At 35.2% G+C, this 18,317-nt stretch overlaps 3 protein-coding genes across 3 annotated transcripts in view; 2 read left to right on the top strand and 1 right to left on the bottom strand.

Moving 5' to 3' along the window:
• Window positions 1–1,217: 1,217 nt before the first annotated feature.
• LOC117103623 (sulfotransferase family cytosolic 1B member 1-like) lies at window positions 1,218–6,309 on the top strand (the record flags this gene model as incomplete). The annotated part of the gene is given in 6 exon segments (XM_033244206.1): window positions 1,218–1,386; window positions 2,209–2,444; window positions 2,774–2,891; window positions 3,999–4,093; window positions 4,591–4,780; window positions 5,139–6,309. Coding segments are annotated over 6 exon segments (918 nt in total), but the record flags the coding sequence as incomplete, so codon positions are not given.
• Window positions 6,310–8,046: 1,737 nt separating this feature from the next.
• Window positions 8,047–15,894, top strand: LOC117103612 (serine/arginine-rich splicing factor 3-like). The gene is made up of 7 exons (XM_033244194.1): window positions 8,047–8,292; window positions 9,121–9,198; window positions 10,607–10,720; window positions 12,979–13,023; window positions 13,736–13,795; window positions 13,903–14,169; window positions 14,886–15,894. Exons 1-7 carry the CDS (start codon window positions 8,165–8,167, stop codon window positions 14,947–14,949), a joined length of 756 nt encoding a protein of 251 aa, XP_033100085.1. The 5' UTR covers window positions 8,047–8,164; the 3' UTR covers window positions 14,950–15,894.
• Window positions 15,895–16,788: 894 nt separating this feature from the next.
• The window catches only part of LOC117103614 (SPARC-like), a 12,579-nt gene continuing 11,050 nt past the window's right edge, over window positions 16,789–18,317 (bottom strand). The window contains exon 7 of the mRNA XM_033244195.1: window positions 16,789–17,524. Within this exon, the coding sequence (XP_033100086.1) occupies window positions 17,439–17,524 (86 nt within the window). The 3' untranslated portion in view covers window positions 16,789–17,438. The remainder of the gene's footprint in view (window positions 17,525–18,317) is intronic.

Here is an 18,317-nt window from a genome sequence, read left to right as displayed (position 1 = left end):
TTAAAGAACAATATATGAGAAATCAGCCTTCAAAGTTTATGATTTCAGGCATTTCTCATGCAGAAACTATCTTTAAATCCTTAAAAAGTGTTGTTTTAACATTGAAAATGGGGAAAATAACAGCATATAATGATGTATAGATATTTAAAGGTTAGTTTAGTGCAATAAAATAGATTTTTTAAAATTTGACATTCTAGCATGTTTTGGCCATTTTCTCTGTAACACAATTTGCGACGAGTGACTGGTTTGGCTTGTCTTTGCCACAAATACCTAAATAAATTACAAAAAAATCATTAAAATTAAAAAAACTACTATAATTATTAACATTAAATTCATTAATTTCTTTTCATTACAATAATTGAATGTATTACAATAATTATTCAAATCTATAAATATTTTAATTATTATTAACATAGGATTCATTATATTCTTTTCATTACTCTATTCAAATATCAAAACACTAAAAATCATTCACAACAATAATTATCATTAAAATCTATAAACATTCTTATTATTAACATTGAATTCATTATATTGTTTTCATTACTCTATTTAAAAATCAAAACACTAAAAATTATTCACAACAAAAGAAAAGGACTAAACCTTGTTTAGTGAACCCACCGACTGCAAATGTTGATGATTTCGAATAAAAATTGAATTTTATTTTTAGCCAATAAGCACACCCGCTGCTGCGAAAAAGTGGAAATTTCAGAAAAAAATCCTATTTTACATTCATCAATAAAATTTTATTTTCATTTTCTCCTCCGTCTGGATGATTTTGGCAAAAGTATATTTGCTAAAAAAATTTTATTTTTATTTTTATTCCGTCTCCTCCCAGATGTGCTCCCGGCCCAGGATTTATCAATCTCACCTTAGAAAATGTCTTAAGTCATAAAGAAAATATCTTAAGCTGTTTTATTAAACCATTTTACTAAAATCTTAGCTTAAAATATTGTCTTAGATGGCGTATGCGTACAATCGACTTCTTAATTTTCTAGTTTGATAAATACGCCAGGAATAAGCCCGGAAGGTACAACAATTAAAAGCTACGGCAATTTGCATAAATTACATGGAATTTTTTTTCAACCCAACCACCCACCCCCTCCAGTGCTGCCTATTTTAACACTTTACCACATTTTTTAAAGTTTGACATACTCCTAGATATCAAGACTGCATTATTTTTTATGATGTTTCATTAATTAATTTATTTTCTTTAGATAAATATGGCCGGAAAGATGTTCTCGGGGGAAGAATTTGAGAAAGGTTACTACCACTACAAAGAGGTTAAGTTTCACAGGATGATTATACCTCCTGCTAACTTGGACGCCATGGCCACATTTGAAGTCAGACCGGACGACATCTTCTTGATTACTTATCCAAAGTGTGGTAAAATATCGGTTTATCTGTCTGTTTGCCTTTTGATAATATTATTTTTGGTAAAATCTGAAACCATTTAATTAAAGCATTTATTTGCTTTGAAATGATAAAAGTTATCAACTTTTATAAAACACACAGTCTCATTAATCTAATTGTTTTTCTGTTTTTCAGTTGATGATTTTTGTTCCTTTTTTCTTTGTCTCTAATTTGTCGTATTTATTTCTTTTGTTCAATTTCTTTTAGACATTTATATGAAAGCGCATATAGAACTAGTAATATGCGTTATACAAGTCTACAGACATTACAGTAGCAGATCTAAAAATTTTAAATATTGGGCCCCGGGAGAGTGTCCATTTCATACCACCTCAATCTCACCATTGTAGGGGCTGAGTTACGAAATTATATTGCTATAATGCCAAATCTAGATGCCCGGAAATGGCATTCTCATACCACTAATGTATTTCCTCCATTCCCACACATTCAAATGTATAGTACTGTAATTTTTTTAATGAAATTTAGGGGCCGGCTTGCTCTTTATGAAACTAAACTTGAAACATTATGACACATTCCCCCCCCCCCCCACCTCCCAATTTGCCACAGTGGAAATTCATGAACCAAAAAAAATTACGCTAAGCAATTAAAAAGTGCCTCATACCATCTATTTTGCTAGCTGACACCCCCTCACTTTATCATCAAGCCCTCCCACTTCACCTTTGCGCACCATCTGCTCCCCCCATTTCAATACCCCTAGATACGCCACTGATCACAACAATCATACTTATACAATTGTGCTCAGCTTAACACATACCTATTTGAATATTTCTTACGCAGGCACCCACTGGTCAGCTGAGATCATCAACTTAATTCTGACTGCTGGTGATCCTGATAAGATTGACCATACTCGACAGGAAGCTGCAATTGAAATGTCGTACTTGAAGGACAAAAGCAACCCTACATCGTTTGTTGCCTTTCACTTAAAGCTGGCCTCAATGGAAGGGCGTAGAGTGATACTCACCCACCTGCCTGAACACCTCCTCCCTCCTCAGGTGTTCTCAAAGAAGCCTAAGGTATGAGTTAACCATTTTAATAGCTCCATGACCATGAAATTTCATTACAAGATTGTTGAGGCTGTAGCTTTGTCTGAGTATTTAGATGTGTAACAGATATAAAATAATGGTTATAAAGGCATTTTTTCCAATGCATCACCCACGTATAACTAAACTAGGGGAAAGTTGGAAAAAGGATGACTACGCCCTTCCCCCAGTTTTTAAATATTAAGAAATCTGTATCTCATTAACCATTTCCTTCGTCAAACAACTTTTGTGTCAATTGTACAACATATTAATTTTTTTCCTCTGGAGTCTTGCTTTAATGAATTTTACCCATTTCATTTCAGGTGATTTATGTAACCAGAAACCCTAAAGATTGTGGTGTATCATTTTACCATGCAATGTCGGGCTTGATGGCATCAGACTGGAATGGACATGCTGATAAATGGATAAAGCAGGATGATTGTAAGTAAAGTTTTTTTCAGTGACGGTGCTAGAATTCTCCAAGTGGTGGGGGGGTCAAAGGTCCCCGACAAGAAAAAAGTGGGCGTGGTTGGGCGTGGCTAAAAACCTTTAGAAAGTGGTCCAGGGGACGTATCCCCCATATGACAATTTAGAGGTTTCGAAGCCCCCCCCCCCCTGTGAGCGCTGCCACTGGTTTTCATCCATTCTTTCAAGCTGAGTGAACGGTTGATCGTTAGTCATATTATTGATATTTTTGTTTAAATTAGAAAATGCAGGGCAAAAGAAATCATATAGCAGGGGTGGGCATAAAAATTGGTTGGAGGGCCAATGTGAAGTTTAACTGATTTAACACAGAGGCCAAACCCAAACTTTGATATTCGCAGTAAGCTTCCAAAAGCCTCCAAGTACTGCTTTTACACCACTTTATTCTCAGGTTTTTTACTTTTTACATATGATCGGTGTCGGGCCATAAAAAAACAAGGTGTTTTCTAGCCAATGTTGCTTTTCACGGGCTAAAAAAAGTCGCTGTCGGGCCGCATGCAGCTCGCGGGCCACACTCTGCCCACCTGTGCCCTATAGCAAGCCCAGCAAATGATGGCCTGATCTTGTATACCTGAAACAAAACAAAACCAGGGGCCATAACTGACTTGCATTAAGGCTGGAACATAGAGTCAAGTATTTTTGCAGCCCAACCACAATGCAAGCTAAGGTGTCTAAGCCTGGTTGGAAGTGGACAGCTTGAGTCTCTAACTGTAACCATGAGGTTGAAAAGCTGAACAGCAACTCCTGCACCACCCAAAAAAGTCAAATAAAACTTCAAATTGCTCATTTAATAAAGTATTTAATTTGGTAAACAGGGGCAGATCCAGAATTTTTCAAACGGGTGGGTGAGGGGCACAACATTTTCAGAATAGATAAGTGAGTTACGTGCTAATTTCAATATATGCATTGAAATTTTAAAAGTTAGTGGCAAAACGGAGTGGGGTGGTGGGGGGGGGCGCAAGTGTGCCTCCTACTGAATCCACGCCTGGTAAAACAGCCTTGTTCATATTGATTGTCCTAGAGCTATCACAGATTAAACCTCTCTATTTTATTTTTGCTTGGCAGTGATTGGTGGTGGATTCTTCACACACGTTCTCAGTTACTGGAAACATCGACATGAACCAAATTTTCTATATATGAAATATGAGGATATGAAAAAGGTATGATATGCAAGTGGGTGGATTTTTTTCTTTTTGTATATTTATTGTTTTTGCATTTTATCTTTAGTTTAATCGATTTTAATTTTTTCTTTCATTTAGTGCATGACTTTTTCAATGTTTTAATGTGCTTTTTCTAAGGGTTACAGTATTATGAAAATTTGTTCTCAATCAATTTTTAATGTGGTTTGCTTTAATTGTATAATTTTTCATTGCAAGCTTTGTAGTTTTCTCTTTGTTATCGGCGATAATACATTTTATCTTGTCTTGTGCGTAAGCTAGGTGCAGATGCACCCCACCCCCCATGATGGCATATTAGTTCCAATAAGTGGGTTATAATACTAAAAATGACCATTAAGGTTTTATTGGAATAGCATTTAGTTCTGCATTCTCAATTTTGCACCCCAGGCCGTTTTTCACCCCCACACCAAAACCGGCCTATCTCCTACTTGTTTCTTGTATTCTTTTACAATACAGAAAATGCTTAATTTTGTATGTAGGATCCAAGAGGATCTATCATCAGGTTTGCTGACCATCTTGAATGCCCTTTAAGTGATGAAGAAATTGATCTTGTTGTACACCATTCGGAAGTGAAGAATATGAAAAAGACATATGACAAAGTTGAGAAGAAAACTCCTGATGGCAAGTTTCTGACCAAAGCTATGGGAAAATCACCATTCATTCGAAAAGGTTAGCATTAAAATTTAGATAAAAACAATGTGTATAGAATTAGTAGAGGCCTAGGCTGACATTCATTGGAATGCAATCCTATCTTCAAAAATACTGCCACAACTTAGAGGGCATCCTTCAAAAGAGAAGGTATACATGTAAAAGTCATTTGTATCAAACGTGTGCTGCATAAAGGGGTTCTTTAGAAAAAAGAGGACTTGAAATTTGTTGCAATTTGAAAAGTTTTGTCCATATTAGGATGTTGAAATTTATGTATTGGTATTATCCAGTGGCAAGATAAGAATGTAATTAGAAGTGTTTTTTTTTTTAGATATGTTTCAGAATTGATGGAAATTTTTTGTTTGTTTTGTAAAACTAGGTCAAATTGGTGACTGGAAGAATCATTTTACTGTTGCTGAAAACGAGGCGTTTGATGCTGTCATCCACCAGAACCTTAGTGGGACAGGTCTCACCTTCGATTATGAATAATCGAAATTGTGGTGTTGCTCAGACTGCAGCAATGTTGCTGCTCAGTTTTCTAAATACTGTTATTCAGTCCTTACTGTAGCTTGAGTTCTAGGCCCTGACTTTTGGTTACTCACTTTTTATCTCTTAGTGTGCACCTTACCAAAATGTAATTGGCATCTCATTCCTAAATTACTTATTCGTTGGTGGCGCTGTCCAAAATGAGAAAATAAAAATAATCAGGTACTTGCAAGTCTGCCTCCGTACAGTTGACTGTTGCTTAGTCAGAGTTGCACATTCTGCATTACACTAATTTTTTTTTAGGCAGTGGCGCTTGTTACACTTGTCTAGAATCAATTCTTAATTCTGATTTGTAGTTATTGTCCAATCTATACACATAATAACGTAAAATAATAATTGGCTTATAACTGGTGTAACAATAGCCACTGCCTTTTAAAATTCTATTGGCTATATTGCCTTTAACTCTTTTCAAGTGTTGCAGTCTTCATGAACTTTGTGATGTCATTTGTTTATTGATTAATGTTTTAATAATTAAGAAAACCAAATTAAAGTATTTTTATTGAATTAGATTTGAAATTATAAAACCAAAATTTCATGTGATATCAGATTTTTGTAATGAACTTCTATTTTTCTAAAAAGTATTTTAAACAGTAAATGTATAGTATAAATTACTTTGATTATTAGTGAAGCAATAAATATTTACACAGATTTTATAAATCTGAAAAAACATGCACTGTATGTGATTTGTATCAATTAATACTTTGATTATAGTATAAAATAATAGTTAAATGAATTATAGATTGATATTACCTTTCATCAGTTTATCATTTGATTTAATTATGTCGTAGCTTTAAATCTTCTTTTCGTAGCTTTAAATCTTCTTTTATAGAAGACAAAATTTTAAATTTTGAAAATATATTATTTTTAAATGTTTGGTATAAAACATAGTTTATGTAATTTATTAGTTTATTATTATTGTTAAGTATCCTGATGACGTGTACACCGTACATGACAGCTTGTGTTCAAATAAATACCTCAACTAATTTCAAAAGTGCTACTATGAACACTGGTGATCATTAACATTTTTTTGTGTCCTAAAGTTCTGGTCACTATTCGCCAAACGGTGCGAAATTGCTGAAAATCGGCCCTCTTTGTACAGTTTTTTAAATCATTAATAATGGAGAGATATTTTTGGCTGTTTTTGTAAAGACGTGTCTCAGCTATTAATTCTTAAATGTTAGATGCGCCGTCGAAAACTTAAAACATCGACGATCGTCCTATGTATTAACATAGGCTAGTTTACTCCCAGTGTTACAAATATCACACTTATTTCAGAAAGCATGGACCGATTTTCATTGCTCTTTATTCTGTTAGGAAAAACTAGAATTATTGAGCTGTTATAAGCAAAAAAAAAAAAAAAAAATCAGTTGGATTGGATACGGTATATCTCGTTGAAATATTTATGTATGATTACAGACCAAAAGAAAAGTAAATATCAGAATTTAAATAATGAGTAAAGATGGTATAAATTGCTCTTCAGACATTGCATTTGACACCGACTCCATAGGATGCTCCTCATCAGGATTGTTGTCTTGACCATCCTCAATATCAACTTGATCTTCAGGTAGATGTGTATAAGAGACAGCCGGGAGGATTTTCTCAGAGAGAAACATAAATAAACTAGATGATTTAAATTGTACATTAGCATTCTTAGATAAAGAAATCAAATTAGTTTTTTGGGTATTTTTTAAATATTCTGTATAGGCCTATAAATTTTAGTAATCAAACACTCTCATTCTTAAAAAGCGCATTAAGCATCAAACATGAAAACGTTTAGTACAGAAAGTGCAATAAGTGCGGGCACAAATAGGCCTATCGTTAAAGTGGTGGTCTGCCGGCCTGCTTTCTTGCATACCTGGCTAACATAGGTTTACCAAAAACAACGAATTGGCACTCAGAATAGGCCTAAGTAACAAAATGTTGAAAATACGAGTTTCAGGACAAAGTTTCCCAATTCTGTCCAGGGTTAATTGTGACCCACATTGGGGAACTACCATGAAATCGCCTCCACAGAACACGTTCTATTATACTGGTGGTTTGAAAAATTCCTATCACTTCGGTTATCCAGGAGATATTTTGGAGGCCTATAGGTCTTTGGATCATATTCAAACATATCTATATTATTTTTTTTTATTTAATCATTTCTCCTATAAGACCAGCCATAAAGTTTGCAAGGGGTTTAAAGTTTGGTTGAATAAACGCCATTTTTACAACTTAATTTTTTGACTTTTGATCCACTCCCCAAAAAATCTGAATAAAGTCATTCTTTCACACCCCAACACCTGTTCCCTTTTTGATTATTTGTAATTGTTTTAATGCATTATGTACTAAAAATAACTATATTTATAAAAACTTTAATTATACGACCGTACTACCATGGTGAACGCGACGCATGGAGGAATTTTATTTCTCCATGCTGTCGGTGAGTAAATCTCTCAGTTGAAGTTTGAAAGCCATTTTTATGGCTCGTATCGTCGACACTGAGGGTTAGTGATTGACCTTTAGCTTCTTAGTCTCTACATTTGAGTAAATAGGTAAATGTTTTGTTATGTAGTTATCAATATTTGATAGAAATCTATAAATTCAAAACTAAACATTTACCTATTTGTAATTTGTTTTAAGTAGTATAACTACATAAGATATATTTGATTGTTTTCACCGTAGTTTAACCATAGTGAGTTCAAAATTCGATTAATAATTCACCATTTATAAATAGAACATTCCAACAAAAGCGCACGTCCACCATATTCTGCACCACCACCCCAAGCGTCGTTCATTTTCCTTTTCATCAAATTATCAATTAGGCCTAATTACCAGTTAAAACGTTGTCTCTGGACGTGTAAATAGCGTGTTATAATCATGCCAATTGATCGTTCTTATGGCGGTTACCGAATTTTTGTCGGAGACATTGGTCCAAGAATCAGCAAATATGATTTGGAAAGAGAATTTGAAAGATTTGGTGCAATGCTCGATGTGTGGGTAGCGAGGTAGGTTTTCAATGCTGTGGAGCAGTCGAGCGAGAAAGGAAAGGATCTGCCTGTCTGTAGTGTAGACTGGCCTAGGCTAGTCAACCGTCACAGGCAGTGAATGTGCGCGACTTATTCATCAATATGGAGGTTGGGGCCTAGCCTGCTGTAGATTGGCTAGAACCTATTTAACCAGAAGGCTGTGCCTAGGAGGAGGAGGAAATCAATTACTACTGTAGGCCTAGCCTACGCTGTGGCTATTTTTATTACGATAGCTCCCAATGCTATTCTTACGACGATCGCTAGCGCATGCGCGATGGCGTCCCTCGTCGCAGAGGAACCGCGACACCATAGCTAATGTGTTTAGGCCTCGGTAGTTTCATAGTAAATTAATGATATGATAATAATACTAGGCCTAGGTCGTAATAATGGGTGAATACACCATAACAGTGACTTTATTGAACCTTAAAGAAATTATATCGATTTCAGTCAGTGGGACTATTGTTGTTGGTGTTACTTCTGTTGAAATGCTAATGACTGTTTAGAGTCTAGAGACCTGAATTCACAGTATCTCAAGATTATATTTCTTCAGTTACGACTCTACTGAATAAGGAAAAAAGAAGGTAGAGGTATTTTTAATCTGAGTTATGACTCTAATGAATAAGGAAATAAAGTAATAGAGCATCCGATGTGTTCTACAAAATCACAGCTTAAAGTGGCCCAAATAATTGGCCTGGTTTCTCTTGGCACCCTGAGGCTTAGCCTTCTCAACTCTAGTCTGCTAGAAATGGTCAGTCTTTGTACTACCACTGTACAATTCATTATAAACCATTTTACTTTCTGTTTTAGAAATCCTCCTGGTTTTGCATTCATCGTTTTTAAGTATGAAGATGATTCTGAGAGAGCTGTCCGATCATTAGATGGAAGGTAGATTATTTACACTTTTTACAAAGGTTTATAATATACATGTCAAAATAATATAAACCCAAGTTTCTTACATTTTAAATTTCTATAGCCTTTTTATTGATTGTCTATGTACTTTCTGATTTTTGTCATTTGATGTGTTTTATTGTATGTGTTGCTTTGCCCTGTAGAATAACAACGCTTTTGCACTTATCAGGTCACCCACTGTGAAGAAGAAATAAATAAAAAATAAAATAAAACAAGCAAGTCGATTGCCTACCTTAATGTATGCCATTACACAAAAGTACAGTAAATTCTCGAATAAGGTCAAAAGAAAAAATATACTTGTTTAACGTCACCGCCTGACCCTGATTTTCTAGCCACCTCTCTTTTTTTTTTAATGTAATTTTTTATAATAATAAAGTACTATGAAGAAAAATAATAGGTTAAGACCTATGCTTCAATTTTCAGATGTTTTAGGCCTAGCCTAAGTACTACCTAACTAGGCCTAGACCCCTAGTATGGCATAGTACTGCAGCAGTTAGCCTACGGAACCACAATGCTTATTAAAATAAATATTGTACAAACAAATCTTTTATGTAAAATTTAGTGTCTGTTATGGCCTTTGTAAAAGATTTGGCTTGGCACCAATGCAGTTTTGAAATCTCTAGGCCTAAGAAGCCTACACAGTAGGGCCTAGGCCAGCAAAAAAAAATTAAAACTAAAAAAAAAAAATCTGCCCCCCCGCCCCTGAAAATTACTGAGGGTGTGACGCTAAACAAGTATATTTTCTTTATTTTGGCCTAAGCGCCGCTCTCAAATAAATGCCGCACGAAGCCAATTTTTTTCACTAAGCGCCGCTAGTAAATATTATTAGCGCTCCAGCGCTTGATCAAGAGTATATATTACCCTGTGTGTAATGATGGAACACTTTCAAAAACAGGGTTTTAATTACAATGATGAAGTTGCAGTGTTTTCCCTAGGCCTTTGAAGCATCACGGTACCGTGGACTTCACTGTGACGCTTCCAAGCTTGCCGTGATGCTTGATGTGTCTTCCGTGACGCTTTAAAATATTGTCAATAAAATAATTCAAAATAAGCAATGCTGTCCATGTATCCCAGTTTGAAGAAAAGTGAGGTACCATGATGCCTGAGCCTCGTCCTGGTGAGAACACTTGAGTTGGACCCATGTTAGGCCTACTGAACTACGGGAATACTTGAGATAGGTAACATGGGAATAGACATGGAAAATGCCACGCCAACATTTTTTTATAAGCGCCGCTCTCCAATACAGTAAGCGCTGCAGCACTTATTCAAGCATTTATGATAATTTTTTAAAAATATGTTGTCCTGTTTAAATAATAAAATTGACAGTAACATAAATTTATAAAAGTCTGATAACAGAAGCTGCATTTGTTCTCTTTATTTTTAGAACTGTTTGTGGTCGCAGGGTTAGAGTTGAGCATGCCCGTCCCCAGCATAGCCGTGGACGTCCCCCTCCACCTAGGTATGGCCCACCTCACCGCTACGGAGGTAGACCAAGGAGGTAAGCTATTAATATGTTTTAAATCAATACGCTTGTTGTAATTGTTGGCAAGATGGGTCTTTCCAACTGGGCACGAACCCATAATAATTTTGATAGAACCTTCAGTATTCTAGTAAATTAGGAGTCTGATAAAATAATGTAAATATAGGTTGAATATATACTAGTATGTGAATTCACTTCAAGGTGTATATTAATCTAGAAATGATTTAATTGATTGTAATGATTACACAGCTAGACTAAGAAATTGAAAGCATGGTGCAGTAAGGCTGGGCACTCACTACGATCGACGGTTGTCGGCTGACGCATTTCTATGGAGGATGCAACGCCACAATGCGCGTGTAATAAATCATTTTGGCAGAAAGCTACCGATAATCAACAGACGGTGTCACACTGTCTAGCGCCCACTGGGAACAGAGTTGGATTTGGCGTGCGTCGCAATGGGTGCTCGGCTTTTGAATTGTAGAGAAACCATCATCAACTAGGAACAATTATTACTACTAATTTATATTGTTTTGAAATTTTGATTTGATGGTTTTTCATTAAAGATGTACTGTCATTTTTGAATTGACTAGCCCATTTTGAAGTAACATAAAAATTATCAACTTGAACATAGAAATTAGTGTATTTAAAAAATGCTTACCCATAAAAACCATTATTTTACAGCGAAAAAATGATAGAAACTCACTGGAAGTGTTTTATTATCTTTATTATAATTATCTAGTTAAAAAATGAGGGAACACATTTTTTTAATTTAATAATTCCTATGCTCAAATTAATAATTTGTATGTTAATACAAAATGAGCAATTTATTTAAAAATTATTTTTTATGATTTTGGGACAGTACATCTTTAATATTTTGTTTTCAGAAAGTAAGAGAGTTCCAATACTGCGATTCATTCGTTAACACTTCAATTTCTTCTATTAAAGAAAAAAATATTTATTTGCAGTAAATGAAGCATTTATTTTGGTTAAGGAACTTGTGCTCTAAACACTGCACCGTACATCTGTAGTGCTGTACTTCATCACCTTGTTAGTCATCATTACATTTTCTGTTGAAATTATTAAAAACATTAGAATAATGTACAGTTATTTATTATTACAGTATACAGTTTAATTGTGTATTATTTGCAAAAATATGGGCACTTCATTGGCGGCCATTTCGACTATTATTATTATTATTATTTCAGTATTTATTTCATAGGATATGATGGATGATGATACGCTTCATAGGTGCAGTTGTGATAAGCAAACTAGTTTAAATATAGTATTTAACTCCTATGTTAAGTGGTCTACAGTGTGTAGGCCAATGCATAAGAGTAGATTCAGACAAAAACTACACATTTGTTGTTCACGAAAAAGTTCTTATTTTAGGTGTTTTGATAACTACATCAGCATCTTACCAATCGGTTCCCATTTAAACTCAGACCAAGCAAGCATTCATGGACCAGTACTTGTAAAAGCTTAAACCAAACCATGTACTAGCACAACCACCACCAGACCAATACGACATTCAACTGCTTTTGCTAGGCCCTACTATTCGGTCTTCTTAATGGCTTCTCGTCGTTGTTACGCGACACTGATCCACTTGCTACCAACCTGATACTTCACTACCAAATAATACACATTTATAAACCAAGCCTGCTGCACACCGGTCATGTCGGCCAATTTTCGATCTAGCCACACTCCCTCAGGCTCCTCACACTAACCAAAATTTGCAGCTACTCGTTTTAGGGCGCCCTCTCTACGCGCCAGTTGTACTATTGTAAGTACCGGGGATATTGCTCTAGAGCTTAGTTTCTAAAAATAGTTCTAAATTAAAATTAATATTTGGCTTATGTTGCTCGTGTTTGGAGAATGAGTGTTGGTCCTATTTACTGGAATTTATCCCCGGTTAAATTGTGTGTTTTATTCTCTTGAGGAACACAAGATTACATCTCTCAAACTTCCTAATTCAATAATTTAATAAACACAATGTTTTAAAAATACATAATTGAAGCAAATAGTTTTTGAATATTACCTGTTTACTACAAGTACTTTTTATTTGCAGTTTATTTATAATACCTATTATCAGTAAATAAAAATCAACATAAACAAAATTAATTGCAATTGTTTATTGTTTTTCTTTAATATAGAATCAAGGGGAAAGGTACGGACGTTAATGTGCATGCGTGCATGTTATATCTATTTTTTTTTTTATTCTATGCTACTGTACAATAGTATTGGATTTGGTTGACCTTTGACTTTACTGTTTCCCTTAGATCAAGATCGCGATCCAGAGAAAGACCTCGTCGCTCTAGATCCAGGTAAGCTTGTAATAGTTTTGATTAAACGTTCACATACAGTGCAATTATAATTACCACCCATCCCTCAATAATGACCAACCAAGAAGCCTAAATTTTTACTTGTTGTTTAAATATATTACAATGGAGGGTCCATGGATGGGGCTGAGGTAAGAACATTGATTATGGCACCTCCAGATGGAAGTCTCAGGTAAAAATTTAAATATAAGTTTTCTTTTTATCTCCATTTTTATAAAATTTGGAAAATTTTAGTGGTGGTGGGGGAAGGTGTCTGTCCCCCCTTGAATCCGTAAATGCTTTAGTATTTTTAAGTCAACTGGAGTGGAGTTTAATAGTTTAGTGGTTAAGATGCTTGCCTTCTAATTCCATGGTCCTGGGTTCAAATCTTGTGACAGCAGGACTTTTTCTCACGGCTTAAAACAACTCCACTCACTAAGCCTTGTAAAGAGACTTGGCTTATAAAGCATTATTCCATCCTGGCGAGTGTAAAAACTGTTAGATGTGAAGCAAAAAAATTTTGAATTTAAAATAAATTCCTTGTCAAATAATGGACATTTAAATAATACAATAGTGATTGCTTATACCTTTAAATTTGTTTATAAGCAAATAATAATAATGCAACTTTTGAAAACTCATCACAGAAATGCTAAATTATAGTTGAGTAGAGGAGGGTCCAGTTGATGCCTAAATTTGATTGTAAATTTTTCTGTTACAGGTCACGTCACAGACGTCGCTCTCGTTCAAGAGACAGGTCTCGTGAAAGAAGACGTTCAAGGTAGTTATCATTTTCTTTACTTGCATCAGAATTTTAATATTGTATTTTTTTTTTATAAGTGATGTTAGTGCTTAGAACCATTACTTAACCATCTGTTTCGTTCATAGATCTGGTGATAAAAGGAAAAGCCGTGATCGTAGTGGTAGCAAAGAACGTACAAGCCGTGGACGCGAGCAAAAAAGTGGAAGCCGTGAGCGTAATAGTAGAAGTCGTGAACGCAATAGCAGAAGCAGAAGTCGTAAAAGCAGAAGCAGAAGTCATAAGAGTAGGAGTCGTGAGAGAAAAAGCCGAAGTGGCAGCCGTGGGGTTGAACAAAGCAGGGACAGAAGCCGCAGCCAAAGTCGTGACTCTGTAGGATCAACCAAGAGCGATAGGTAATTTTGATACTCCTCGTTGAGTTTCATAATATCGATTTAATTGTTATTCAATAAGCCTACTTGTTCACTTTATTCCAACTTTTTAAAATGTCTTTTGTCATTTTAATCGTATGTTCTATGTTAATGTCACAAAATCACCTTCTACAAAGTTTCTCTCAGTATCTCACTACGTGAAGTGCAAAGCACATCCAAACAATACGAATACTGAATGCTCAGTACATTCGCAAATGCTTGCGAGATAAATTCGAGTGAGAATCAAACCCAAAACCTCCAGATAACTAACCTTGTGTCTTGCCACTCGACACCGCTCAGTAGCTAGTGATAAATCGATCCCCAAGTAGCAGCGGGTACTGCCGTGATATTCCGTTGGCTTTTTTTTTGCGTCAGGAGAAATAATACGAATCCATGTTTGCCCTACCTAATGTGTTGTAGTACTATTTCCACCTGAATCACTTTCAAAAATTTTCGCAAACATTTGGGAACTTGCAAGCATTCAGTATTATAACATGTCTGTAGGGCAAGCATCGATTTGTGTTATTTCCTCCTGACAAAAAAAAAATGCCATCAGAACATCCAAACAAATTGTATTCAATGAATAATTTTGGGATGCTAATTTGACATTTTGAATACAGGCTCAAAATTAATCACGACATCAATCTGTGCTACAATTTAATTGATTATACTGAATGTGAACATGTTTGCTTGCTTTTCAGAATTGAGAATGGAAGCGACCGAAGAAGCCGATCACGATCCGGATCACCCGTTGGGGATGATTAATGGTGATCAATTTTTTTTTTCGGCAATTTCTCTACCAGCAAATGTTTATTCTGTACAACACTGTACAACAGCTGTTCGTTTTTTAATGAACTTTCTCTTTTTAATATTTTATTCAAAATGTATAATTTTTTGCTATTGTATTTTGAAAAAGAAGTGATGATATAAAAAGGAGGACAAGAATGTAACAGTGTTGGTTGGTAGTTTGACAATGTAAATATTTTTTCTTAGATGTTATACGACACCAAACAATGTTTTGTAAGTGATATATAAATTTCATAATTTGACAAAAAACTAGTCCCAGTAAGCTGTCTCTTAGTTTCAGGTGTGCATATGTAAAAAGTCAAGTGTTAGAAATCAGTCATACAACTTATACCGCCATTACTTATACCACCATGGCTCATACTCCATCGCCTATGTCTTATACCCCATTGCTTACACCCCCTCAGGCTGTTACCTCCCATGCCTTATCCCCATGGCTTATACTCTACAGCATTTCTGTATTGTTTTATACATGTAATATGTCTTGACATTTGCTATGCATACATGAAACTACTAGATGGCACATAGATATATTTGCCACACTTGGAACTCTATTGTTATTTGATCCCTTGTCTGTAGCTGTTTAATTAGCTTTAGTATACACATTTAAACTACTCTTTCGATTAGTCACCAAAGTTGTCTAAAATGAATTGCATTTCTTCTTTTTATAAAAGTCCCATCATGTTTCAAGCATTTTTATATCCTGATATTTTCATATGACTTGAAATTTGTGTGTTTTTTGTTGTTGTAGTTGCGTACATTAATGTAAAATGTCATTAGCTTTTCACAAACATTTTTATTCTTGATCAATGAAAAACAGCATTTCTGCGCCATTTAATGATTTACCCAGAATTTGTGACGTAAATACATATTGGTTTTTGGAAATAAAAAAATGTAGAATTGGCAGTTGTTTCCATCTGTTGGTGTTTTATATCAAATCCATATCTGTAAGTATATGAAGACAGTGGTTGTACCAGCAAAAGAAACATGGGGATTGATCTTCTGGGCCATGACTCTTTTATTGTGTTTGTGGGTCCTAATAATGTGTTTAAACCGCTTAAAGTAGCCTACAATTTTCCCCTTTTTTAGAGGGTGCCAGGGGATTAAGGGCCACCAACAGGGCTTCAAATGTAAGCCTGATACCCTTTGAACTATATTTGGATAAATCAAGTAGCTCGCTAACAGGAACTAATGTTTACATTGGCTTGATGTGACGCATAGATCAGTCGGCTAAACTGGTGGTAGCCATTATGTGAGCTGTGAAGCGCGAAGATCCATTGTTAACCTTCAGAGTCCAGTTCAATTCCATCTGCTGCCCAGCAAGAGGGCAGAAACACAAGTATGAAAAAGTGCACTGTCGTTAAAGCCACTGGTCTCGCATGTGCAATATGGCCCATGTGCATGTTAAAGATTGCAGTACTCTTCAGAAAAGAGTACTGTACTGGGGGGGGGGGGGGTGTCATCTCCCTGTGTACTGCCAAATCACCGCCAGAAGGACCCCACTGGAAACAAGTCTTTGGGCTTTCACCATAATTCACATTGATTACTTTATATATTTTCATGCAATATTAATCTAGGTAACTGGACAAAAGTTCTATTTGAATCCATCTATCTAAATCTATGTAGATACAGTACTCATCAACGCCTGTTCAGCATGTGGATGAGCTATAGATGTTACCCCGCTGGTCTCTTTTGGAAGGTATAATTTTCTGACTCCTGACTAACAAATTAGTCTCCATGTTCTGCGTCACTGCTGTTGAGACATTGAGATTTTAAATACAAACAAAACACTTCCACAAGTATACTCTATGTAACACATTTATTACTACGCTAATCTTATGATGATTAATTACTCTACATAAAATATAATAACGGTGGGGTGGGGATTGGTGTGTTTATTAAAATGATGTCTAAATGTGGCAGTTTATTAAAATGTTTGAATGTGACAGTCATACCTATTATATGACATAAGAAAATGGTGGATAAACAAAATAGATCTATACTAGCATTATACAGGTCCTAAAAAATTAAAAATCTGATACAAAAAATAAAATAGCACCAATATGTTTGGAAATAATTCAAAATAAAATCCAAATCCAGCTGGAAAGTACTGTACCACCTAAGTTACTAATTTACTTTTGTATTCTATTGATAAATCATATAAAAATGATAATTCAGGAGAACTGTATAGATATAGTGATTGTTATTTGATTCGGAAGTTGTAGAAATGAAAACAGTATAAAACAATTCTATAGGCAATGAAGATGTGTATTGGTTGTGACAGTTCGTCTGATAAATGGTAATGGTAGTTAAGACCGTCTAAATTTTGTTTGAAAAACAATACATATAAATGATTCAAAGGAATAACTTTACAGCCAATTTGAATGAGTGAGGTGATTATCCACAGGCAGGCACTACAGAATCCTAATTGTTTAGGTCTCTCGCTTCATCTAGATTTCATCATCTGGTTCGCCTTCTGGGAAGTCTGGCTTTTCACCGCCATCAACTTTTGGAAGTGTTGATGTTGATACTGTATCTGTAAATACAGTGAAATCGCAATAATGATGATTAATAATGATAGGCCTAGTGTATATGAAAAATACTGAACAGTACTGTAATCTGACTAGTACGTTTATGAATATTCAAAACATTTTGTATAATACTGAAATTTTGCAAAATATAACCATCTGAAGTATTGCAATGGACGATTCCAGAGCGTTCGTCAAATCCAATCAAAACATGTTGCAGTGCTTACAATGTATGGTATATCCTACACAGGCCCGTAGCCAGGGGGTTTTTAGGGGTTCGGGCGAACCCCCTTTTTCAGCGAACACCCCTTTTGCCAGCGAACCCCCTTAGCCAGAAAACGACCCCCGTTTCCAAAACAGTGCAATTTATTACAAAATGGGAGCATTCTTGGCACTGTTTATTTGTCGCTATCGATCGTAGTCCGATCGTAGAAATCAAAACAAAGCTGGAGCCAGCTGAATGACGTAACCAGCAAGACTTCAAAATGAATATTAATGAGAGGTTTGTTGCCTAGGCTATTTGACCAATTGCGTGCTCCGGAGTTTATTTACTTTGGTACGACGTCATCACAAAAAGTTTGGGCACTCGACATTTTTTTAATAAAAAAAAAAGTTTGTTTCACAATAAATATTTACGTTCTAAATCCTATATTGGAAAAAGTAGTCTTCTTATCTTATTTTTAAAATTGTGTAAGAAGTATTTAAATATACATGAACATGCATTTAAATGACATGTACATGCTTTTAAAATCGTATAAATGCTCTGGCTTCGGGGGCTTCGCCCCCGGCCCCCCTTAACCC

Source organism: Anneissia japonica, unplaced genomic scaffold (genome assembly GCF_011630105.1).
Source record: "Anneissia japonica isolate Jap-2015-1 unplaced genomic scaffold, ASM1163010v1 scaffold287895_len483588_cov180, whole genome shotgun sequence".
NCBI classification, from domain to species: Eukaryota; Metazoa; Echinodermata; class Crinoidea; order Comatulida; family Comatulidae; genus Anneissia; species Anneissia japonica.
Note: the sequence above shows the minus strand (reverse complement) of the source record. Positions and strands in the feature narration are given on the sequence as shown.